The 26,870-nt window shown below is 42.6% G+C and overlaps 1 protein-coding gene across 1 annotated transcript; it reads right to left on the bottom strand.

The window, feature by feature from the left end:
• Positions 1 to 200: 200 nt before the first annotated feature.
• Positions 201 to 25,046, bottom strand: LOC147207801 (RNA polymerase II elongation factor ELL2). The gene is made up of 12 exons (XM_086107327.1): positions 24,812 to 25,046; positions 24,535 to 24,582; positions 11,676 to 11,803; positions 9,662 to 9,825; positions 7,998 to 8,242; positions 6,783 to 6,907; positions 6,548 to 6,665; positions 6,035 to 6,479; positions 4,899 to 4,950; positions 4,018 to 4,189; positions 3,875 to 3,919; positions 201 to 2,816 (listed from the first exon to the last, which is right to left on the bottom strand). Exons 1-12 carry the CDS (start codon positions 24,968 to 24,970, stop codon positions 2,706 to 2,708), a joined length of 1,812 nt encoding a protein of 603 aa, XP_085963453.1. The 5' UTR covers positions 24,971 to 25,046; the 3' UTR covers positions 201 to 2,705.
• Positions 25,047 to 26,870: the final 1,824 nt, after the last annotated feature.

The raw sequence follows: 26,870 nt of genomic DNA, 5'->3' as shown, positions 1-26,870 counted from the left end.
ATTAATTAGTGATTGACTTTGTGATTGACTGGAATTCAGGCCAGGACGTACCCTGCCTCTTAGACAAAGTCAAGTTAGGGTATAGGTCCCAACCCAACCGCGACCCTTATGAAGACAACTGTTCCAGAAAATGTCACAAAGTCACAAGGTTGCAGCTTAAGGCTAATTCTTTGGAGGCGATTATATGAAAGACCAACAAGTATCAGAACATGTAGCCAAGTGCTTGCTTTTTATTTTCTTTGCCAATAGAGCTTCATTGTTCCCTGAACCAAACATCTTATTTTGATCCCTTCAGTCATTGTATGTGCCCATAAGTTTGGACTTACAGTAAATATGTGACTTTATACATTTTAATTTCAACTATGGTACCATCATGCTTTGTAGCCTGCTAAAAGTTGTACTATTCTGGTTGTGGAATGTTGTTTTTTTCCCCCTATAATGTGAATAAGAGAACACCCTCAAAATGTATGGTGTGCTCCCTTGGAGAGGCCAACGCCACGTCACGAGCGCCTTTCACACTGCTTGGAAAATTACTATTTCGTTCTCCTGTCATCCCATGTATAAAACAAAGTCACGTCAAATTTCCACCTTCAGGAGTAGTATCAGAGCCATAAATCAAGCAGTACATCTGTATTTAAGAAAATGTCAGAAATGGCGAGGCAGGGGCATCAAAGTTGACCTGAGAGATGACATCATCTACAGTAGTAACAGTATTTTTGCGTGAAGCTCAAAGCACGTGTGGCCATATGCCAATGTCAGATCGCGACAATTACTTTCAACACAAAAGGACAGGAGGGCAAGTTCTAAACAGCCGCACCTGGTATAGCTTCAATATCACCTCAGAGGTCAGAAAATTAGTGGATTGACTTTGCACCATCATTTTTGTGCTGTTATACAGAACAGCAATTTTCTGGTGCTGTAGTGGTAGCCTACATGTCTTTTGAGCAGAGGACGCAGGTTCAATTCTGAGCAAATGCCCAAGTACCCAACCCTTGCCAGTCCCAAGCCTGGGCTAAAAAAGTTAGATTTAAAAAAACCCAGTTCCAAAGTCAAATTCCTACCTATAATAAAACCTCAAGAATTTGTATATAAACGTACATTCTGAGTTTTAGTTCCTGTATTAGGCTTTCTTTTTTAAATTATTGAGATAAATGACATTTTCCACAATATTCACAATGTCCTTGTCTAAGACAATTTGGTCTGATATACGGTGTGAAATACTCAGGCGATAGCTTTCCAAACAAGAGTGTGGTAACAGAATTATTCCACACGGAGGTGCTCTGAAAGCAGAATTCACCCCCCCCCCCCCACCCCCCATTCCGTTGTGATGCTGTTTGTATATAACAATGACCCCCAGGGTGAATGCTGGCTTCCATGGGCAATGTAAAAGGGACAACAGACACTTTGAGTTACATAAGGCGAAAAGGTTATTCAGCTCCCTGTCTGAGTGCTTCGATTACATCATGTGACCTGTAATCTACAAGGCACGCAATAGAGGACAGAAGAGGACCGTCTTAAAATAAATACATCAGCAGTTCCGAGAAAATTACTTTGTTCCACATCGCTGTATTAGGCGGAAGTCTAATCACGCCGCCCGATATTTTCCACCAGCACTCAATTATGAGAGGAAGTGAAAGACTGCACTCAATAAAAACTTCAATTTAGGGTTGGGGATCTGAGGGCCGGTGATAGGATTTAATCTGGCCTTCCACTCCCTTCTAAAAACTCAAGAGTGTCAGAACCAGGCTTGGACACAGGACACAGTAGCGGGGTTCAAAGTACAAAGATATATTTGAGGATCAGCGACTGACAACTCAAAACGGCAAGGCTGTGGAAACAAGGCAAGAACCGGTTAAATCTGTGGCGAGAGGCGAGAAGCTGGATTGCGCGCACAAGGACGAAACACACTGGCAAAGGACGAAGGGAGACAAGGGACCATTTAAACTCAAGGTAAGTGGCAACAGGTGGAAACCTTCAGGGCGGGGCTGACACAGGGGAAAGGGTAAGTGACCTGAAATGAGAGAAGAGTCATTCTTTCAAAATAAAAGAAGAAGTGACCAGACAAACAACCCTCACCGCGGTGCGACACAGAGGGCAGTTATAAAGAGACACTGAATCCGCAGATGCACATAACAATTAGAAGCATTTGTTTGATCATTGCATCATATATTTTCTATAAATTTAGGATGGAGGACTTTATACAAAACTGACAAGAAAACATTCCACCACCCTCGATTTACGAGAATTTCGGAGGACATCCTAAAGGAAAATGAGCTGCAATTAAACAGTAGAATTAATGAAGAAGAAGGGTTCGTAACTATACAAATATAATATTGAGCTTTAGTATGTCGTCGTCCCCCCAAAAAAAGAAAACGTCAAAATGTCAATGCTACGGCAGAAAAAAAAAAACGAAAAGAGGCACTAGCTAAGCCGCAGACCAGAAGGCTTTCTTGGAACACTTGAAAGGAGGCAACTCTCATGTGTACTGATGAGTTAAACGGGCTCTTCGGATTTCCAATGATTCTGGCGGATGCACCAAGATGATTTTGCCGAGTTTAACGTCTCTCTCCTTGGACCGTTTTTGGGGGCGGGGGGGGGGGGGGGGGGGCTCTTCTAAAAACCTTTCCATCACTTGTGGACCAGATATTGTTCGTGAAAAAAAATCTCCCAGATGAACTGAATCCAATGTGAAGGGAGAGCCGACGCTACGAGGAGGTTCGAGAGACGTCGTAGTCCTCGATGAGCTGCTTGATAAACGAGAGTTTCTGGTGCAGATATTCACAGCGCTTCTTCTCTTCCTGGTAGTCTGGAAATTTCTGTGGACAGAGTCAACCCAGGTCATAACCGTGCATCTTCCAGGACAGAAATATCTCAACATCTTACATGACAATAAGTACGGAGGACTTTTGATCAGATCTGGATTTGATTGGGTGTGACATTGAAGCATCGATGGCATTTTTTTTTTTTTACAACAGATTTATTTGTGCCAATTATAAAACAGATCAACTTATTATTGAAGTGTATTAAGAAATGTGAGACCCAGTGCCACCAGTTAGTCCCAAAGGACCACATGAGTAACCCATGGGCCTGTTCTAAAAATAGCTCACCAGTAATGGCACAATGTGAGTTTCTAGGAATGTGGCAGAAGTGACCGTTTGAAACTGTAAGTGCAAACAATGGTGGAGATTGATAGAAATAAAACATTGCATAGGTTATTTAACCATTTCCCGATTATTGTAAGCGATAAATGAATATAATTAGTCGGTGTGTAAACTGGTAGCCACACACATGGATCAGTACAGTACAGTACAGTAAAAAGAGGCTCTCAGTTTTAAAAGGGTTGGTGACCTTCATGTTTCGACCAAAAATAACCTACAATATTTCCTCAGATACTACGGTCTAAAAGATGCTGCACCCCAATTAATAATAAGCACCACACCTCAACTGGATGCCTTTTATCTCCACGCTGGTAGAATAAAATAAAAAAACAGGCGAAACCAGTATGTGACTGTAATTACTTTTACAAGGCATCTATAAAGTTAAAGTCTACAGGCAAGTAAAAAGTGCTGCTGAATAAAGTTCAAAACATTCCTGAGCAAAATATACTAAACATTCCAACAAGCTGACCAATGTCATCTAAAAACATGTATATATTTAAAATAAAACATAATACAAAAACATCTCATTTTCATTCAATATTGAGGGAAAATATATATTTTTAAAATAGGCATCATTTTAATCAATGAAGGTCTCCCTCAATAAATGCCTCTTTATACACTAAAAAGGCGCTATGCATGGAAATATGGCATCTGTTTTAATAATACGGATAATAATGACAAATAAGTAACGAAACCCTATAGATAAGGTTTCTTACCTTTCGATACTTGTTGTATTTTTCTAAAATTTGATCTTCCATTACCTATTAAAAGTAAAACATCATGTAAATATCGCAGCAAGAAACTCTTCAACACCCACTGCTGTGAAGCACTGGAAGTCCGATCTTCGAAGAGGACGCACCTTGTGTTCTTTCGTCCCGGGTGACATGCTCTTGATCTTGGATGCGAGCTGAACAAACATGTGAGTGATGGTAGCGATTCGGGTGTGCAGGTCTTTGTACTCGTCGTACTCGGCGCTGAAATCCTCCTGGTAGCGTTGACGCTGCTCCACGCTTGTGATCCTGACATACAGGCTGCAAATGGACACCCAATTTAGTGTATGCCGATAATCATAAAATTGGGAAAATTATCACAGAATGACATGACGTGCTGTTCGGATTAACACCACTGAAAGCTGTTCATTTGTAACTTTTTAAATTTCTGGGCGCTGCAATTCCATTTCCTGGCACAAGATGGCAGCAGAGGACGGATATGTCTTTCAAAGCCATCCATCCATTATTTGAAACTATCGATGGTGGTTAGGGCGTTACAGCCTATCCCAGCTGTCTTCGAGCAGTAGGCTGGGCACACCCGAACTGGTTGCCAGCCAATCGCAGGGCACACAGAGACGAGCAACCCTCCACGCACACGCTTCACACCGAGGGACAATTATGAGTGTCCCATTAACCTGCCATGCATGTTTTTGGAATGTGGGAGGAAACCGGAGTACCCGGAGAAAACCCATGCAGGCCCCGAGAGAACATGCAAACTCCACACAGGGAGGCCGGAGCTGGAATTGAACCCGGAACCTCTGCACTGTGAGGTCGACGTGCTAACCAGTTGACCACTGTGCCGCCCTAGTTTAACATAAAAAAATAATTTGTACAAAAAGGCCTCTCAGCTATAGACACCTCACCCCATTTGCAGTTGACTATCAGTAGAAATATGGATCTGGATTTTGCAGGTTCCAGTAAAATATTGTAAAATATGCAAAATCACAAGAAAAATCATGTTCACACTTACTTCACATAATCCGGTTTCTCCGCCAAATCCAAGCCATTAGTGATGTCGCAATCTAAAACACACGCACACAACGCACAAGGGATTAAGATATGAACAACATGAGACAGTAAAGTAACCCACGGTGCCTAACAGTTAAAAATGGCCATTCGAAGCCGCAGACGAGCACACAGGTGAGAGGCATCAGGGGAGGTGTGTCACTTTAGGGAGCCAAAGAACTGTTGTCGAGTGAGTCGAGTACATAACAGGCCCAACACTCCAGAGAGTGAGACAGAGAGAGTTTAGGGGTGCAAACACACCCATTCTTAAGAGATTAGGCTAAGTGCACTGGGAGATTAGAGACCACAGTGGTGTGGTGAAATTGCTATTTTGTGGTGGATGGAGAAGAATATACACTGAACAGTGCCCAAATGTCATATACTCGAAGATGCAAAATTCTATTTTATTGATGCAGTGAAAAAAAATGTCCTGCATTCAGACTGCACTGCACTCATCCACACTTTTGTCACATTTGTGCGTGCAATCGCTTCATAAAACAGAACGGCGTCATTGCAATTTTCTTGATTTGTGTCTTATTTTCAGTTGTTGTGGTAATTAGAAGAGCTTGCATAATATGACATGAGAATTTTGCACGCTAGTGCATCTTTTGCAGAATCCTCAACTGACATATGACCAAGAGTCTGTTTATTATTGTGCCTGTAATCTGCAGCAGGCTGAGATGGGTTTTGCAGCCGCGTGAACAAGAGAAACATGTATGGTGCGGTGCATTTCCAAATCATAAAGAATAAATGAAAATAAAGCTGAATTCCAATATGGATCCTCAACCTCTGGGTGTCACGTTCCACTCGTATTAAACGCTAAAAAGCTTGTCGATGTGCATACTCTGCGGAAAGGGAGCAGTGGCCCCTTTCGAAAAGTACAAATTTAAGCCTAATTATGTTGTGTCCAGCTCTTGCTTGGGATCTCATGACTAGATTATGCGGATGTAGTTAACTCATTCAGTACCAGCCAATTCTGGACCAAGTCTGAAAAGACGTTTAAAAACATCCTTGGGAGTGAATGAGTTAATGTTGTGACCAGCGAGTTTGAAATTTAGGAAAATACTTTTTTTATTAAAAAAAAAAAAAAAAGAGCCTTACTCTCGAGTTTGCCCTGCTCATGCTTGAGATCTGGACTCCCCTCTGACCACTTTTTGTCCTGGTGGTCTTTCAATCTTTCCCGCTCCTTGTCTTTATGCTTTTTGGATTTCTTCTTCCTCTGCTGTTGAGGGCATTCCAAGTCTGCCCGAGGTGGGTCGCGGCACATCGCTTTGGTTTTGTGCTGGTCGGTCTCCGATACGTCGGGGGCGCTCGACATTTTACGCTCTCCAGGAGAATCGTGCCGGTGATCGCTAACGTTGCTCCCTATGGTGTTATTCGTCCCTTGGAAGTCAGGTTTAGTGTGGAAAGTAAGAGGATCAGTGATAGGTGCTCCCTTATTGTTTAAGAGTCCGTTCATAAATGGCTGCGGTTGTGTCCTCTGATCAATTTGTCTTTGTCTCTTTGCGGCCAGAGCTTGGAGACTGTCTGTAGGCACGGGGCGTTTCTGCAAGAACGAGACAGACGCATTATTCAGGGAATCTAGCAAACGTATAATAACGTTTAATGACTCACCACTACCGGGTTCTTTGTCAGGCTGTGATGCATCAGCATTCTGTCCTCGGATGGTTTCACGATTGATTCATTGGCTTGAGGATTCCTCCAATGGCCGTGCACGAAAGGCGGCAACTTCCTGAAAATGGACGGATCCCGTGAAACGGCCCCAATTCGTTTTTCCGCACATCAAACAGAAATGTCTTTTGTTGTGGATTGCACTAACAGAGACTCCATAGCTGTCAATCAAACACACCTTGACAACAACCTGTTCACGAGCTGTCGCTCCTCCTCGCTATAGCCAGGCCAGTCCCTCCGCACGTACTTGTAGAAGTCCTCTTTCAGGAGGTAGCTGCTATCTTTTGGGTTCACTTTTGCCACCTGAAAAAACAAACAGTCACGCAAAACTTTACAGTTTTCTGGTTTTATACCATTAAAAATAACAAGTCTGTCTCCATTTCCATCTCATCCTCATATTTTTTGTATCCCACACTCGTCGACTGTTGTCTAAAGCGATACTCTTGTTGTAATGATTGTAATGAGTAAGTTCCAAACTTCTTCCTCTCTCAGATTTCAATCTTGTCCCTAATGGGGTGAGACTCTCCGTGTCTGAAGTTTACCGTAAATGAGCTTTTGCAGGCTGTAGACATCCCGTCCCCAAAACAAACACGGCTGCAGAGATAAGTACAGCACTGACCCAATTACACGCAGGGGAACATAAGTGTGTGCAAAGAAACACGGATGCATCCCATAATTTCTCTTTTGTTGCACCTCGTCTGCCTCAATTCTTAAGGCTTTTTGTATTTCTCCATCTTTGTTCTTTCTGTCTTGGTTTAACCTCCAGTTTGAATGGACATGCATTTTAATACTATTGTGAAAATTAGGGCTCCACCAATCGATTGGCCGAGATCGGTACCAGAGTCAATTTCCTTCATTTTGTGGGATCGGCGAAAATAAAACCAATCTTGTCCACTGATCTTATCTCCTTGCGCAGCGGGCTGAAAAAGTCGGTCTTTGCCCTTTTCTGCCGTGAACAATTACATGCGCTTTAAACAGCCGCCTTTATATGGTTTCACAGGTATCGTTCAATGTTCTGCAATAAAACAAGAATGGAACATTTAAGGTGTCTGATCGGCAAAAAATCAGGCAGGTTAGGATTTTTAAAGATTGGTGATCGGCTGGAAAACTGTGAGCCGTGCACCCCTGATAACATTTATTAAATTATGTCAACAAATAATAGAAATATGTATGTTGTGCATCATTACTTCAATTTTCGTTGCACGAACGTGTAATGACAATAAAAAGCAATTAAATTCAGTATAAACAACCAATTTGAATAAATGCCTCTGTGACATTGAGCCTTGTCGTTGATCTAAAAGCAGAATTGTTGATACAGTCCTGTTTGTGATCTCATTCAACTGTGCGGGTGTAGCTGATGTAGTGTCCAACGAGTATATGCGCTTCCTCATACCTCTTCCAATATGGCTCCGAGCTCCGCCTTGTCCTTGGGACCAACCCGTTCCCTCTCCAACCACAGCAGGAGCTCCGGCTTCCTGTAGGACTTGAGAGCCAGCAGATGAATGATGCGCTCCTTGAGGGGCTTCTGGTGGAGCGAGACCATGCCGCCGCTCCACCGGCTGGGCGCAGGAGGTTTGCAGAAGCTGCCGTCTGATGCGGACGCGATGGGCGGCCTCTTATGGATCTTGATGCTTTTACCTGAGCGCACGGTACACAACAGCCTGCTTAGTCACAAGCGGATATACTGCGCGATAATGAGCTTTATGAGTAACTCTATGGCTGCAATTACAATGCACAGGCTTGTTCAATTCAACAGAAATCATCATATGAACACTCGCAGTGCAAGGAATTTGGAATTAATTAACAAATTAGGAAACGATTGATGTTTTTCATCTTCATATTTACTTTGCCGTATGTTTTCACTTTTTGCTTTGGCTTTAATGGTTTTTTTTGTGATCCCCCACGGAAAACGCAATAGTGAAAACGATCACTTTAGCAGACAGCTTGTCGAGCATGTTAGGGCATGGGTAAGAGCTATCTCGCCTCGCTAATCCTATTACACATTAATCTGCACCTTGAAGGTCACACAGTATGCGCTTCGCTTCAATTACAACCGCAAAATATGCGCTGCAATTTTATCTGTAATGTCAGCCATAAATCACGTTTCGCAAAACATGACGCAAGAGTGAGACGTATGCTCGTCGACCATATGACTCTTCTAGAGGTAATGACGCGCCTTGTGATGTGTGTTTTAACAGCATGTCCGAAAGCTAAAAAGGTCAACACAGAGCGCAGCGATTGGAGGCTTTACCATGCGCATCTTCACCTTAAAAACAGTTGTTACACAATTCACAAGGGCTAAGTTTGGTCAAAAGAGTTTAAGCAAGAGTCTGGAGCTCAGCACGACACGGGGGTCCGACAGTGCTGCCAGGAAACAATCTTGCGTAACTGCAGCAAGCGCTGAAGAGGAATAAAAAAAAAGAAGAAAGAACCTGGCAAGTGCATAATGACAAGTTTGATGAATATGTTTTACGATGCTGGTGATTCGTAACATATGAACACGTGGAAGTCAATGGGAGTTAACAAGCAAGCAATCCCATTAGTTGGTTTTAAAAATGTTTCTTTTCGTACTTTAAAAAGAAAAAAACGTTTTTCATGTACGTAAAGAACATTATTGGGAGTTATGGTCCTATTGAAAAAAAAACAGGAACGAACTGTCTTTCGATAATATTTGGATCTGCAACAATAGTTTAAAGTCAGACACTGGTCAAATGTCATTGTGGGCCAATTCGTGGTTTTTCTTTATTTTTTCTTTCTAATGCTGCATGCGAGCTTCAATGGAATTTCATGGCAAGCAATTGCCAAAAAATGTTGGAAAATCTAAATCAGACTACAGGAATGTCATCACTGAAAAGTCAAAAAGAAAAGCAGCGAAGATTATGACTAAATGCGCACTAATAAAATGTTCTAAGATATTAAAAACAGTTGACTTTGAGCTTTCTTTTTGTTCATTGTAAGTTATACATGGTTAATAAGCTTTTACGGGGATGCCATGAAACCGGGGCTCAAACCCACAACTTTCAGGCTGTGAGACACTCGATCGAGGTGAATACTTACTGGGATGCGTGGCTCCGGGTTTTATCTCGATGGCGGAACGGCTCCAGCTATCCTTCTCTACCTGAGACATCCTCTCGCGTGTCATCTGATAGGAGTCCTCGGTGGCGCATACGGTGATCTTGTCCTGGATGACCCCTTGACCTTCCAGCTGCTCGCGGCCGTCACTGCAAAACCAACAACACAAAAGAGAGCCGCTGAGCCGCGGGAGCTTTAAGTTGTCAACATCGTAAAGACAAAGTCCAGTGAGCACAGCGGCATACCAACATCGACTCGGGGCAACAGAATGTGCTTTGCGGCGCGAGCTGGCCAAGACGGCAGAGGTTTACTCTATGTTATCTCACAGACTGGATATAGCCCGGCGTGCTACATGGTAAAAAGACAAAAGGTTCAAGGCAGGATACGGCCTGTGGAAAACTTCGAGCTTGGCTCGGTCAAACTTGGCTCCAAACGGCTGCCTTGCAAAAAACTCTTCTAGGACAAAAGTCATGCGTCACACACATAATCACTGTTCAGCTTCAGTTGCACGCATGACTGCACACTTTCGAGCCTTTCTCTTGGAAATATCAATTCACTTGTGGGGACAAAGCAAGCAAGAGAGATGGGGGGGGGGGGGGGGGGGGTAAAAATACTGTCTGAAAAAAATACTGTCATTTATCTTATTAGAAAATGACAAGCACGAGACTAGAAATGGAGCGCTTGCTGTGCAGCAACAGGAGGAAACAACTCAATCAAACTATTTGAGGGCGGCCCGGTAGTCCAGTGGTTAGCACGTCGGCTTCACAGTGCGGAGGTACCGGGTTCGATTCCAGCTCCAGCCTCCCTGTGTGGAGTTTGCATGTTCTCCCCGGGCCTGCGTGGGTTTTCTCCGGGTGCTCCGGTTTCCTCCCACATTCCATAAACATGCACGGCAGGCTGATTGGACACTCTAAATTGTACCTAGGTGTGAGTGTGGGCGTGGATGGTTGTTCGTCTCTGTGTGCCCTGCGATTGGCTGGCAACTGATTCAGGGTGTCCCCCGCCTACTGCCCAAAGACGGCTGGGATAGGCTCCAGCACCCCCCGCGACCCTAGTGAGGATCAAGCGGTTCGGAAAATGGATGGATGGAACTATTTGATCAGCCGTCAGGCACCAAAGAGTTGCTCCCATCTTGCACAAAGGAGCTGGAGCTGGCAGATGACGTTCACGGACAGCTGAAGGATTGTGAAGGGGAAAAAAGGTGAATCTGTCCCAAATGCAGGGAGTTTTGATTTTCAGCCATTGCTAAGTTTCCATTGCCCAAGCAGTGGATGAGGCAGGGGCTACAGTCCCTTACTTGCATGAAACAGGGCTTATTTCAGGAAGAAATGCAGTGTGAAAAATGCAGTACAATTCTCAATCATCTGTATATTTTGCAATAAGTTTGTCACAGAGGAGTGACTAAAGAAAAGTCCTTTGGTTCGCTTGTTTGGTCCGGAGCGAAAGCGGACTTATTTTTTTTTTCATTTGGTGCAGTTGGTATTCACATCGTACTTTTTTGCACGTTAACTATACCCTGCAAACACACTGATGCGTGTGATGATCGGCGCTCCCATTGGACGGAAATGACGAGGCTGGCACAGAAAGTACAAACCCACAAATGGAGGAAAACATGCAATTACTACATGCTGCATTCTTATTCTGCGTATTTTTGTTATTATTAGAGCTGCAAAACAATTATGTGTGTCAAGAGCAGCTCATTCATTTTGCCACGCTATTTTTCTACATTTTTGGAACCGCGTCAAGCGGGAGGAGCGCGTGCTCTGCATGCTTTGACCCAAACATGCTGGCAGCGGTGTGGCTAAACAAAAGCTGAAGGATCATGTACTTTGTAGGATCAACATTCACTCTGGGCTAATATTTCCAAATAGTGCAGGTGTGAATACACCCTAAGACACATGAGAAGTGCTTTAAATAGAAAAATCTTTCCCAACTCCAAACAAATCAGAGGCTGCGTTCAACACTTTGGGAGCTCCCTGCATTTGTAGTCACTTCGTACCTTGAAACATATTGATGGATGCAGTCGAAGCTGGCCTGTGGCTGGTCTTTGCAGTCGCTGGATAAATAGAAGGAGAAGACGCGAAGCGCATTGGGCGACTCTGCTGTGGGGGCGGGCAGCTTAATGTACTATGAAAGAAACAGAAGAGGAGCAAAGTAGGTGACTCGGAAAAAAAAATGACACAAACATACAATATCTGTTGACAAAGACAACAAGAACATATTCAGCGACAGTAACGGATGTTCAGGACAATATTTAACTCATTCAGCACCAGCCAATTCTGGACCAAGTCTGAAAAGACGTTTAAAAACGTCTTTGGGAGTGAATGAGTTAATAAGACGTCACAAAATAGACGTCAGCTGACTCTGTTTCTGAGACTGGAATAAGAGCTTTACTCCACTCTTAGCAGCCCGCTGCACAAGTTTTTACTTGCAGGCTTTTGCAAGTCTTTAAACAATGAGCACTGCTATTAACAGCGGTTTGATCTGGATTCTTATAAAAGTTACACATCAGCTTTCAAAGACTACGCAGGTGGCTCATCTCAGCATGTGACATAACACTTTAATTGGACTGTGTACTCTTTACCTCTGCAATGCACTCTTAAAGATTGTATACAGTAGGTTAATCCTGGATGTGGTTGTAAGAGACAGAGGACAGAAAACATTTGTTCCTGCAAGACTGTTCTGTTACGCTCACATTCTGTGAATGCAAATAATTTGTCAGGCTCTGACAGGTTCTTATTCGAGATTAAGTACTATAAGTCAAAATAAAATGACCTAAATTTACACACGCACACTACTAAATACTACTACTAAATAGTGTGTAGATGGTTTGTCACGTTTGTCAAATGTAAAACTGTTACACTGCTGATTATTTGTAAATACATTATTTTGCAATCAAAAGCAAATTTTCATTGTGGTTGTTGCTATTGTAAAGAAGAAAATGATTCTTCAGATGGTCGAGGTGTCTCTAAACAATTCTTAGCATCAAAGTCACTGTTGTGTAAAAACAAAACTTTGTTTCCTGGGATTTTTGGTCCGAAATATGCTAAACTGGCTTAGCATATATGCTTTCCAAGAGAAAAGCATGCAAAGGAAGCATCAGATTTATCTCTGGTGGTGTTGTTTATATTGGTGCAAAGTAAAAGCACAAAAGCTGAAATCATTGCAAAGCATCATGAAATCAGGCAGCGGTGCGAAGGTCGCCTTACTGGCACACCAAACATGTGTAAATAACTATTGTAATTGTACAGTTTCCTGATTACCAAACTAAAAAAATGTGTCAAATTTTCCAGTAAGTCTTGTGCACAAGAAGAGGAAATCCTCTTTTCCTCTGGTTCTTGCTTGACTCTTTTCCAGCTCATTCATTTGTTAGAAATGAGAAACTTGCTAGGTGGTACTTGGAGCAAAGTAACAGAATGACTACGTGGTGTGGAAAAATGACATGTCATCGGAGCGTATTGTAGGACAGCAGTCAGATCAGCGCACAGCTATAAAGCGGTACTGGTCTTGTTAAAAAGCCAGCCTTCCTTTCGAACAGCGAGCACGTGGCGGCACGTGATTTATTTGAAGCGGCAGTGGTGCTGTCAGTTAGAAGAGTGTGGAGAGACACATCGACGCTACAGAAGAACTGCATGGAAGTGCAAGTTTTTTTTTTGTTTTTTTTAAGGCGTCTGGGCCAACGTCAAAAAGCAACGAATTCAACCATGATGATTTTGTTCTTGAGCCCTCAAACCTCATCCACACTAACAACTCATTACTTCCACCAAGGTGGTTACATTCAGCATTTTTTTGTTGTCTGGCAGTAGGATTACACACCAAAGTGTGACTTTAGGAGAAGCTTTTTGCAACAGTGAGCATAGCCAAAGTCGTGGCCTTCAGCAGCCATTTTCATGACGGTTTTCAACTATGAAAAAGGATCAAACCAGTGGTACATGACAGTTGTATTTTGGAGCTGAACCATTTAAAACTGGCTCCATGTGGAGGCTATTAGTCAAACGGGGAAAAAAAGTGTGCCTTTAGAAGCAGTGTAAAAGTACCAAATCACATGCTGCATAGGAATACTTTCGTAATGCTAACATGCTACAAATAATCTGCAGTGACCAGCAGAAACACATTACCGGGACTTGTATCCATCCGTTCAATGTCAACACGCGCTTGATTTTTCTTGATCTTTCTTCATCGCCTGCTGCATGCATATTATATATATTACATTCAGGACGGGTATTACAATTGATTAATCGATAAACTGACCGTTGGAATTTTGCAGGTTATGTGGAATTTTGCAGTGGCGGAGTAGAATTTATGAACTGTGTTCTGGCTACAACAGCCAAAGCTGCTGTTGATTCGGTCTCAATTAATTAATAAAGTACCGGTATGTCTGAAGCTCAGGGTTCAAATCACAGGGATGGGATTAAAACCTCGGATCCGGCCTATGTATGCAGAGTTTGTGTGGTTGTTTGTTTATGTGCTCTGTGACCGAGTGGGGACCAGTCCAGGGTGTACCCTGCCTCTCGCACAAAGTCAAAGTCACCTAGGCTAAGGGTCCAGCTCACCCCCGACACTAACCAAGGTGCTAGCGAAAACGGATGGTTGGCTAATCCATAAATCCTGATGTCACAATTCAGACATATGCAGAAGATAAGATTGTGAAGGTCTGGAAAATTTTGGGGTTGATTTTATTTCGGATTGTTGGCAACCGGAGAGGTAAGTGGGCTACTTGTAACTATTGTGGTTATTTATGGGTTTTGTTAAATGAATTATGCCACATGTGGTCATCAGAGGCAACCAAATGTTACAAACACACAGTGACGTTGGAGCACTTTCCTGTATCCCCGTGAGACCTCCAATCAGCAGACATCCAGACTCCCGCAGTGCTAACTGCAATAAGCACTCTCACTCGCCTCGCCGGCTCCTCGCTGCCTCGCTTCTCCTCAGTAATTTTCCGAGGCAGTTCAACTTAGACGACCACTGCTGACAAGGATTCACTCTTTCACAATCCAATTGACCGAGGATAATTATTTATTTCAAGAAAAACATTCTAACCATATTTTGTATCTTTGAGCTTGTCGTGCATAGACAAGGATACCGAAAATCGGAGGCAGAAGTTGGCTTACAAGCAACTAACATTCTTAATGGATTAACAGTACTAGGAAAAAAAATAATACAACTTCGGAGTAACTTTGGTGTTGGATAATGCAAAATGAAAAGCAGCGCAGCCAACCTAAAATCTTAATCCAGCCTGAAGTGCATGTTGAATTGGGCTGTTCCTTCAACGACACACTTACGAATGGATTACTTTTGTAATAGCCTATTAGCATGAAACGGGATCTCAATTGCTGATAAATACTGCGATTAACTTTTATTTGCTGTGCCTTTAGAGTTGACAATGGATTATCACCATGGGTAGAATCCTACTACAAAAACGATTAATTGAAAAAGCAAATTTAAAAAAATATATTTTATCCAAATTTCCGCCCGTTAACGCAAAAATGGCACATTTAAGATTGACAGCACAGAAAATGCACAAATACAGTCGTACCTCTACTTACGAAATTAATTGGTTCCTGAAGAAATTTCTTAAATAGAAAATTTTGTAAGTAGGGACGCATTTTGCATGTAAATGCCCTAATGTGTTCTAAGCCCCCCCAAAATTCAGACAGAAATGTTTTCTAAAGCATAAAAATGCATCAAAATATGTAACAAATCCATGTTACAATTTGATTATTGCACAATAAATGAGAGTTGTGTATAATGTAAAAAACAAAGAATTGAGTAATGAATAAAAATGATGGTCATTTAATTTTTAACTGCGTCCTCATCATTTTTTGCCCTCTTTATTTCATTACTGACACATTTTAAAAATAGTGATCTGACAAAATTTGTGAGGTGATGAAAGTCAGACTTCCATAACAACAACGCCATAGTGAGTTACATGCAATTGCTGGCTTTCTCCAGCTGGACAACTGTACTGGGTTTCCCGACGCTATTCACTGTCATTTTAATGCTGGTAAAAGTTGTGGTCAGAGTCCACGCATGGGCTGACACGAGGGTTTGAATGATAATGATTAAACAAGTGACACCATCCTGGTTTTCCTATGTACTTCCCTTTTCCCATTCAGAGTAATCTATATATAAAGATGTCGAGATAAACATGGTGACCCTTTTGCAAGGACATGGAGGCGAATTGGCACTGGTATCATGTGGCTTGATGGCGCAAGCTGATGACAATGTTGAACTCCGCTAAGTGAAATGCCTTTCTCCAAATCGCTTTTAACACTTTCTCGTATTTAGTCATGTGTGACTTTCACTGCATTCAGTTTCACAGTGACATGATGCCGTCTAAAAGTCAAAGATCACAAGATTTTTTTTTTCTGGCACAACTGATTCGTGTATCAAGGTCCCTTACAAAACGTATTGCCGCTCCACTTTGCCAGGTGCTAAATAGACACGGCTAATCCATTTCCATCCTTCACTGGGTTGGCAATGTTACATGAGCAGCAACAAGCAGACTGAACTATTTATGTAAATTAGTAACTCTTGCAGGTAGTGACACTTCGAAGGACAAATGCCTTTAAAAAAGGCATTATATGGATGTGCATTTTTCTATGTTCAGAAAACGCAAAAAGTGTGTCGTGCAAAGCCAACGAGATTTTAAAAAAATCTCATATCAAGCAGGCTCCACAAACAACCTGCACTGGCTCCCATCCATGCATTTTTTTTCCAGAATAATTTTTGCAGCACAATGTAGAGCAGGGACCACCAACATGGTTCCCGAAGGCACCAAGAAGTGCCCAAGGACAACATGAGAAGCCCACGGGTCTGTTTCTAAAAAAAGAAAAATAATTCACCAGTGATGGGACATTGTCATTTCACAAGAACGGTAATATTTAGTTATTCATGAAATTACTTTGTCCTTACTGTAACATGTTAAATGCTTATTACTGTACCAAATATTCAATATTTAATTATTAAAATAGTTTGCGTTCACTGGAGAATAATACATTTTAGCACTGAAATTGCAAGACTGCAATGATATAAAGGCAGACTACACCCTGGACTGGGAGCTCGTCAATCACAAGGCATGTCAAGACAAGCACGCACACTCGCATGTTGAGTGGGAAAGCCCTAAAGGATGGCTTTCGAAACCCTTGACAAAAATGGAGTATTTGCTTATTTCCTTATTTCTAAAAGAGCGTTGGTGTTCAGTAAAAACCAAGGCAGCGTGCTCTAAATGAACGGCAGTTTTTCACTCTCAGTCATCAAAAATGTCTTGGCGTGCTGGACAGGAAAAGACTCCTTTTCCTGATGTTATCAAACTATAAAGTTGATGGAACAAAAACTGAGAGACTGCCGTTGGTGCAGAGGGCTTAAGTTTCCTGCAAGCTTTTGGCTGAATGTGGTGTCGGGGTGTAGAACTCATGCAGCCTATTGTTTCCATATCCTCTGCAGCCTGAGTAATGGCCTTCTGAAAACAGGCTCGCTTTTGTTCCGGCCTCCTGGGCTCCAGAGCCGTGGCACTGCCTCGCCTCTCTGGTTCGATGGGAGGAGGAGAAGAGGGAGGAGGAGGAGGAGGAGGAGAGGTGGGAGAGAAACCTGTCGCCGCCACCGCTGTCTGTTACCAGCAGGAGGCAAACCACCCTTGGCTGGATTCACAATACACACTTCCCCACGTGTGGCTGCGTGTGTTAATCCAGCGTGAGCAACTACACGCAGGCTGAGCTCGAGCTCCTCTCGCTAGGGTGTAATCAACATTTCTGCCAGTCGGAAGGCCGAGCAGGAGCAAGGCCAAGGATGAGATATCTGTGACACACACACACACACACACACACAAAAGCAGGGCACAAAAATGCACACATACCAGACAGCCTGGCTGCCTCCTCATCCTCGCCGCTGTCAAATAAACTCCTCATCTCATCCCAAACAAAAGAGGCGATACGTTCCCAGGACCACTAGCTGCCATTTGGGCTGAGGGGGAGCCCCTCCCTCAACAACAACAACGTCCCTAGTTGGGTCATTGCGCATTTTGCAAGCTTAGCTTGTTTATCCTGAACTATACAAAAAAGGTGGCACACTAAGTGTGTTTATGAGTGTGTGAAAGCTTACCAGCAATTTAAAAAGTGGAACCGTGCCACAGTGATGAAAACACATCGCAACTGGAATGGCCCTGAAGTTACAACTTTTGGAATGGGACCCAATGTTTCTGGAAAAATATGCCTCAAATGTCAAACTGTCAAAACTGCACAAGTGTGTTTTTCATTTTTATTTGGCTTTTGCTGTTTAGCTTGGTGATGTCACAGCATGTATGGCAAACAAGTGCTCATGAATATAGAAATGGAAAGTATTGTGACATAGCAAAGTGGGATACACATCTCTGCCCTGGCTGCTCAGTACAATGTGACTAACTTCACAGAAAGTCAAGAATGGTAATAAAAGAATACAAGCGCCATCACAGAGTGGGCCGTGTTTAGTCTTGATATTAGATGACTCACCTGAAGTAATCCTCCTTCCACCCATGTAAGTCAACTGATAAAAAGGTTAACTTTTTTTTTACACTTGCATAAGAGTTGACATTAAAAAGTGAGGGGGGGGGGGGCGAAAGCAACAATCCTCCTCCAATTACAGTTGCTGTAGAAGCCTCGCACACTGCACGGCAGTTTAGTTGTAATCAGTCATGTTGCTAGGTGTGAGGCAGAGTGGGTGACACATAAGTGCATTTTAATTCCTGTCCCATCCCACAGCCACAGAACCCCCCCCCCCCCCCCCCCCCCCCCAAAAACTGTCGTGTCCCATCACAGTGAGAATGATTCTAAATCATAAACAAAAAAGAAAAACTACTTAAGTTGCAATTTACTCATTTAATGAAGTGTTTTGCCCCATGGGTGTTGCTAGGCTCTACTGGAGCACAGGCCACATACTACAGAGGTCTGCAATCAGTGGTCCCTGGCCCACTACCGGTCTGCGGTCCACTCGATACTGCGATGCACTGACATTAAAAAAATAAAATAAAAATTGTAGTGGAGAACATCGGCCCTCAATGTACGTTATCACCACGGTAGGGATGTATCTGATTGTTGCCGATCAGTCGTACCATGAATCAATACGTGGTGGAAAACCCACCCCACTGCCCGACTACAGTACATCCCCTTCCTCCTTCATTTCGTACAACTAATTTTCCTTACTGAGTAATGTCTGCTCTCGTGAACCTATTAAGCTGAACTGTCCCAGTCTTGTGAAGTTGACTCCCATCCTATGGGAATGCCCCAAGATTGCCATTCACAATAAATAAATACATAAATACAAATGTTAGCCTCTAGTGAGGCGGGCCTTTGAGTTTTTAAGCGTTTTACTTCTTTTTACACTCGTATTACAGTGACAAGTGACAATGACTGCTGAGTTGATGAAGTTAAAGAAATGTTATTGCTTTTGTGCTTCAGACAGACCAACGAAAAATTCCGTAATATTGTGACGCAAATCTGATTAGGTACGGCTTTTAAAACAGCATTGCGACTGTGCTATTTTTCATTACGACATTTACGCACTTTATAGTACCTTGAACTACAAAAGTATAATCACTTATCTCGATTTCATGATCAACTCTTTTTTTTTTTTTTATTAAATAATGTATCAGTCGGTTGGGTCTGAGTTGGGGTCCTTCGCTGAGCTTCACATGCTGGGTGATGAATGCGACTGCCTCCAGTAGGAGACAGTGCATGTAATCAAGACTGAGCTTGTAATCACCTTCCATTTACAATTTTACAGAGACAAAGCCACTAGCTCCAATGCTGGAGGGGAGAGGGACGTTTAAGTGCATCCTTGAGATTTTCTCAAATCCGATGCCAAGAAGAATTTGTCTCTGGCAGGTGCTCGAGGCCAGACTGTCAACTTCAACAAATTGTTGGGTCAGCGCGATCCCTCCCTGTGCGGCCCTCAAGCGAGGCCGGCTGTACACATACTTTGACACGTGTGTGGCAGGGAAACAAGCGGCCTTTCATGCCTCGTAAGCTTGTGCCTTGGACTTTTACATGGGGGAATTACACGGGATGTAGTTCTTGTAAACCAAGATGACCCGCTTGATCAGACATAGAAGTTATTTTTTCCACCATCTCAGTGGCCACTTGTCTCAAACTGTCACGGTTTGACTGAATATGTAATATGACCTCGGCATAAGATTTCGAATCTCTATTTGTTTGTAAAATGTAGTACATGGTTGTAACTAAAACACCGCTTGTCGACCGCCCGTTTATTTGGAAATCCTTTTTACTCCTCAACAAGAAATAAAAATAATTTGCTCCAAGTTCAGCCGTGATCGGTCGTTAGCTGAGCCCTGAGCAATTGTGATGTCATTTTCAGTCAACAACAAGGGGCAAAATGGCCGCTCCCGCCCGAGATGGATAAAAAAAAGTGGATTTTGCTACTTAATTCTTAATCTATCCATCCATCCATTTTCTAATCCGTTTATCCTCATGAGGGTCGCGGGTGTGCTGGAGCCTATTCCAGCTGTCTTCAGGCAGTAGGCGGGGAACACCCTGAATTGGTTGCCAGCCAATCGCAGGGCACACAGAGTCAAACAACCATTCAGTCACAATCACAGCTAGAGAGAATTTAGAATGTTCCATTAACCTGCCATGCATGGTTTAGGAACGTGAGAGGAAACTAGAGCACCTGGAGAAAACCCACGCAGGCACGGGAAAAATATGCAAATTCCACACAGGAAGACCGGAGTTGGAATTGAATCATGCACCTCTGCACTGTGAGGCGGACGTGCTAACCAGTCGATGGCTCGGTGATAGGAAAGTACCATGTTAAAGACACACTAAAAAGGTCGAAAAACTGTTGTCGTCCAAAGAATGGATATTGTGATCGGCTCCTGGAGGGATGCCAGTTCGATATTAGAGCACAGGTGTCCTTAAAGAGAACACTTAAATTCACCATGCCCTCCAATCACAGACGCATGCCCACAGGGTTCGTTACGCATGTGACGGGTTCAAATACTGTACAAAGAAACTAAGTGTAACGCTGAAGTTCCCCTCGGGGGAACAATAGTGCATGTTGTTGTTTTCCTTTCTGCTGGCTTCCAGCTAACTTTGATTATTCAGCACTTCCTGAACCCATCGGCTATCTTCAGTTTTAGAATAAGCCATGAACTTGTCATTCGCCTGTTAGCCTCCGTTCCATTAGATGCACAACGGGGATTTTTTTTCTTCTTTTAAACATGTTGCTCAGGCCTACAAAAAAAAAAACAACCTCCAAGGCAAACTACATCACATCTGGACTGACTGTACTGTATTAAGATGAGGAAGTCAAGTCATTGTGGGTGACAAAACACAGGCCACATTCTCCCTTTCCTTGTTATCCAAATGAGGCGAGGACCTACAAACACGCACATGCACACACACACACACACACACACACACACACACACACACACACACACACACACACACACACACACACACACACACACACACACACACACACACACACACACACACACACACACACACACACACACACACACACACACACACACAGCCGCTAGCTCAAACCCACAAGCGGTCATAGGAAAGCAATTGGTTCGCGCTCCCTCATCCTGTCTTACTCATTTGCACATACACACCAGAGAAACAAACACACACACTCATGCACACACACGGATGGTCCCTCAGGAGATTTCAGCTGGTCTTGCCAGGCTAAAATCGCTGCACAATGGCCCGGAGGGGGGTGCGGGACATGAATAAGTCATGCCTCAAAAACATTGAGCACAAGAACAAGATGCAAACACTTCATAACCTGGCAAAATGAAACGGCTACTTGAGGATTTGCGACTGAACCCCGACAGAAAAATGCACCACAACAGGTTGCGTTTATCTCACAAAAGTATTGCTAAACAAACGCAGCAGATTTTATGATCTACTCTGCCAATAGACTCCTCTATAGCTTGCCACCACGCAAGCACGTTTGAGTTAGACGAGACAGAGAAAGCTGCCACTGTCATCCAGAATATTATGGCTCCTGTAATTACCTCTAAACATTCATTTGGTTAATGACTGTGTGTGGAAATTCCTGCCATCCAGCAGCCATCACAATAACAACGGAGGATGGAAACCTCAGATAAAAAGCACCACAAGCATCCACATCAAATAAGTCTCCAATTGTGGTCCATCCAGGTTAGACCAATGCCAGGCTGAGCAGCCATAAATACGGGACAGTCTCCTACAGAGAGGGGAAAAAAAATACACAAGGCTCAAAATAAGCAGTTTCACATCGTAGTTCGCAAATTATAATTAGCATTCTGGGCGTTATTAAAACACATTGACTAGAAAAAGTGAGAATCAATGAATCAAATTCTTGCAATTTTATCTTCTCATCTTATCGTGTTGTCAGGTTACAGGGTGCATGAAGAGGTTAAAATGAATGAAAATGCCGTTCCGTTCTAGCTCCAATCCACAAAAACAACCAAAATGTTGTAATAGTTTTGAATAAGGGAAATACAGTAAGAAAATGCGTAATTGTTTTATTTGCAAGTCAAAGTATAACAATGGATGAACGATTGCTCATTTTGTGAAAAACTCGAGTTGGGTCACTTGCACTTCAAGGCACCATTATATTAAGAGCACTTCTTAGTTCAGTTGTACTCCGCTGCAAATGACAATTCCATGAATGAACGTATTGTGAAGAAAACTCGGAATATTCACAACGGGGCATGCAGACAGGAACCCCTGCTCCACCGTCTTTCACACTGTTACAGTCACCATACAAAACCAGTTACTAGTCTTCTCCGGACAGGATGGTTGCAAGCTGCAGTTATTTCTCACCAGCCTGTGCAATTAGCTGGAGTGAAAAGTAAAATATTCTTGAAGGTCAAAGCTGTGGCTTTTCCTGGCGGCACACAGTCTACACGGAAACACACACACAGATATAATCTGGTGGTGCTTGCTAAAGATTCTGGATTAGCTCGAAGGCCCCCCCCCCCCCCCCACCACCACCACCACCACAACTACCACTACCAAAAGTTTCTAACCAAGCATAAACAAGCCATACACAACATTAACTTCCCACGAGGCAACGGGACTAACGTGCGTCACTGAGGGCTCTTCGTTTGACACATGAATGCGCCTCACTACACTGTTGACTGAATATGAAAGTGTGTGTGTGTGTATCCCTCACTCTCCACTCACTGTCGCTCCAGAGTCCCCAGCCTGACCCAGTGACCTGTGAGCCTCCGATGTGCTGTAAGCACAACCCCCCATTATAGATCATTACAGGACTTATGTGCCAAAGTCTACTTTGCAGTTGCACAATAGCGGAGACAAATGACACAGATCATATTTCAAATTGAAGCTGCAGGCATTTATTTTCTGCTTGATAGGTGGGGTGGCATCTATCATTCGCATGTTTGGTACATTATCAAACACTATTACAAGTTAAACTTTTGCCGATTAAAACGAAACAAAAAGTAGACTCAAGGACAAATGCGGAGAAATGTCAAGAACCGAGGCAGACAAAACATAAGCAAAGCAACGACGTCCAAGTCAATGCTTTACTGATCATATCCAAATAATATCAAGATAGACTTTAAACAGGAAAAACAAACTCGTTTACAATATGCAGTAAGAATCCAACACAACAATTAATCTGAGGGACTGTTAATAGGCAGATGCTGCTGCTTTGGTGAACAACAGAGTTCACTTAATAATGTGAATTCCTCTAGGGGAAATTCTGCTCAAACTCTGATGCATATTTGTGTTGTGCACCACACAGAGAACCAGATCTCACACGCGCAGACACACACACACACACACACACACACACACACACACACACACACACACACACACACACACACACGGTGGGAGGGGGATTAGGGTTAGGGGAATGGGCACCTCTCTAATAACGACTTGCCTTTTCACATTTGTCCACAGTGGGATTCAAATCGTGGCGCTACTGCCTTGTTTCTTTTTTTGGGGGGTTAATGATTTTAATGTTAATGTTTGGTGGTGAGACAAATATACTGTTTTTTAAAAAAATCTATAATTGGAAAAAGAGATGGGTGTCTTTAGCGGATGATGCACCCAGCAATTTATCTATCCATTCTACAAATTGTGTAGAATTTGATATAGACTGTCTTTTTTTTTTTAAAATATCATATGTCAACAGCTGACTGTCGCTTTCCTATCATGTGAAAATTGCGTCTTTATACTCCTTCCTTGAATTTATGTTAAATATATCTGATTAGTTGGCAACCAGCCTGAAAGTCAGCTGGGATGGGCTGGGCTCACCCGACAGCAATGAGGACAAAATAAACAAATAAATAGATAAATAAATAGTGGCACAGTGATCGAATGGTTAGCATGTCCGCCTCACAGTGTAGAGGTGCTGGGTTCGATTCCAGCTCCGACTTCCTTATGTGGAGTTTGCATGTTCTCCCCGTGCCTGCGCGGCTTTTCACCGGGTATACAGCAAATGGATGGATGGACAGTTTTTAAATCAGAAGTCAAGAATACTTGTTTGTTCAACTCCTGCTCAAGTTATTGTACATAAGAAAATTTGAAATTTTGGAATAGATTTGAGCAAACATGAAAGTTGACATGCTTGATTTGCTTTGGCGGGCCACTTAAAATGATGTCGCAGGCTAGATCAGGCCCTCGGGCCTTGGGTTTGATACCTGTGTTTTAGAGAATGTCCAATTGAGACAAATGACAACTAAACAAATGAATTAAACTAACTGTTGTACAGTTGAAGTGATGAGCTGCCTGTTTGACAGCAAATTCGGGTTTTTTTCCCAGGTAGTAAACGAAGTAGTCAGTAAATATCACTTAATGTGGAAAAGAACTTTAAGTAGAAATTAATGTCCTTACCCCTTGACTCCCCTCGAAACAGATAGACGGCTCACTTGGTAAATTAGCCTGAGATGAAAGAGAGAAAGAGAGAGAGAGGAAAAAACGCCATTTAAATGAGTGCGTGTGTATGGGGATGGTCTCTCATTCGGCGTCTTGCTCGTTAAGTGAACAGCATACTGCTGACGGATGACACCAACATACTTTGGTACAATGAGATCGCAATTTGATGGAAAATTAAGCGGAGAGAACAACTTCTGACAAGTGCGTGTGTTCGGTAAGCACGGGCCACAGGTACCTTGAGGTTCTGGTAAGCCTCCAGAGCTCGAAAGGCAGTGTCGGTAAGCTTGACGTGGTAAAGTGTCCGGTTGGGTCCGTGTTTGTTGCTGCTGCTGTTGTTGTTGTTGTTTTTCCCGCACGACAGCCCGTATGAGCGCTCCTGCCCGAGCGAAGGCATCGCTGGCTCTCCCTTTCGGAGTCTGCTCGCCAAATTAATGCTACTTGGTCTCCAGCACTGCTCAAACCAGGGTACGTCAGTTAACGTCACAAAGTGGGCGGGGCTATGATGACGACATTGGGGTTTTGCACGCGCCAGGCTGCTTTGGCTTCTTTTATTTGCTTTTCTTACAAGGGCCAGTATTCATTTCATTCTTAGGCATTAGCAGGAATTCAATTTTAAATGTTTAAGGTAAGTAAAATTATTAGAATTATTTTCCCAGTTTGAGTATCGAGAAGGAAGCCTTCCCGTTTGTGTCACAATTCATAATAGAAACAGCCTCAAATTGATGGCTTTTCCCAAAAGTGATCCGAAATGCAACATTAAGACATTTTTAAGATGATTATTATTAAAAGTATCATAATAATACGTTTAAAATGTCTTTATTTTTGTAGGCTACAGATGCTACAAATTTAGGGTAGACTGAAGCTGTTTTACTTAAAAATTTCACTCCAGCCTATTCAAATGCAGGGTTTAGTTACAGTCGTTTAAAACTGTCGCAGTTTACCACACTCATTGGTTGAGACACAATAATGAACATGAACAACTAACTAACTAACTAACTTTAAACTGTGCTAGGGTCGATGTCTTAGCTGCTAAACATGCCACATTTTATACGTGCAACTAATTCTACACTTTTTTTTAATGGGGCTGTTTTTAATTTGTTTTAATATTAGTAATACAATACGCCTCTTTCCTTGCCCTTGCAAACGTGATCTAACTGAAACCCGAGTGTTTACAAAGCAGAGAGAAAGCGCACGACAGCGGCGGAAGCAAAAAAAAAAGGCAGGTGAGTCTGACAAGTATAAGCCTACTTAGTTAATTTCTTAAGCTACCGCTTGAATCAAAGTACGTAACAAGAGGAGGAGGAGGAGGTTACTGTGGGTCAAAGGAGAGAGAGCTGGTGGTAGAAAAACATCACATACGTACAAAACATTCAACGAAGCTTTGTTCATGGGAAAACAGTTGCTACTTTCGGGGAATGCACTGCAACATCTATATTGTCAGACATAAATATCTTCAAGTCAATAAAAGATAATGAGGGATTTAATTTTGATCAAAATCTAAACTACATATTTGCATTTTAAAAGTCCTTCCAAAATGAAATATTGTGGTGGAGTAAGTCAGATTTACAGATTTGAAGTTCTGGGTTTGGATCTCGGCATACCTGTTGCAAATATTATTTAAATGTACATTCTGAATCTATTATTGTGTTGTTGTTGGGGTTTTTTTTTACTGTCACGTTTGCCTGGAGGTCACAAGTTGCTAGGCAGAATTTGTATGGCAGCTATTTGTACTCTGATAAAAATGATCCATCTCCCCCGTCCCTAATCTCCCTTTGTTTTTACTTTGACAATCATGATTTATGATTATAATTTTTTTGCAAGGTCATCTGTTGCTTGGCAGTTTGAAAGGCAAAAACGTCGCATGCATAACAGGCGGGAAGGAGTGCTAGACATCCAAATAGAAATAAAAGATACAAAGTGTTGAGATGTAATTTATAAAGCGCAAACTCGCAATATTTTACCAGTATTCCTCTTGACAAACTGTTGCAGTTCAGCAATATTCCAGGGATGTCTGATGTGAATAGCTCTTAGAATTCCATATCTGATTATAAAAATATAATAATGTACTACTACGACACCTGCAGAGGATCAGCACAAAGGAAAGGAAAAAAAGCCTGAAAAGGAAAAAAGTTTGCGGAGAATTTTAGTCTTTCTGTCTCGGTTGCACACACATAAAAACACAGGCGTCTAAAAGGCAGTGCATCAGAGAGCCCAGGTGTGTCGCGTTTTACTGAGATGACTTTCCAGATGCCATGTTGACTGCTGTGATGCATCTTCCCATGCATGAGCACGCA

Source organism: Hippocampus guttulatus, chromosome 3 (genome assembly GCF_054856545.1).
Source record: "Hippocampus guttulatus isolate MCC_2025c chromosome 3, RoL_Hgut_1.0, whole genome shotgun sequence".
Lineage (NCBI taxonomy): Eukaryota > Metazoa > Chordata > Actinopteri > Syngnathiformes > Syngnathidae > Hippocampus > Hippocampus guttulatus.
This window is presented reverse-complemented; position numbering and strand designations above follow the sequence as displayed.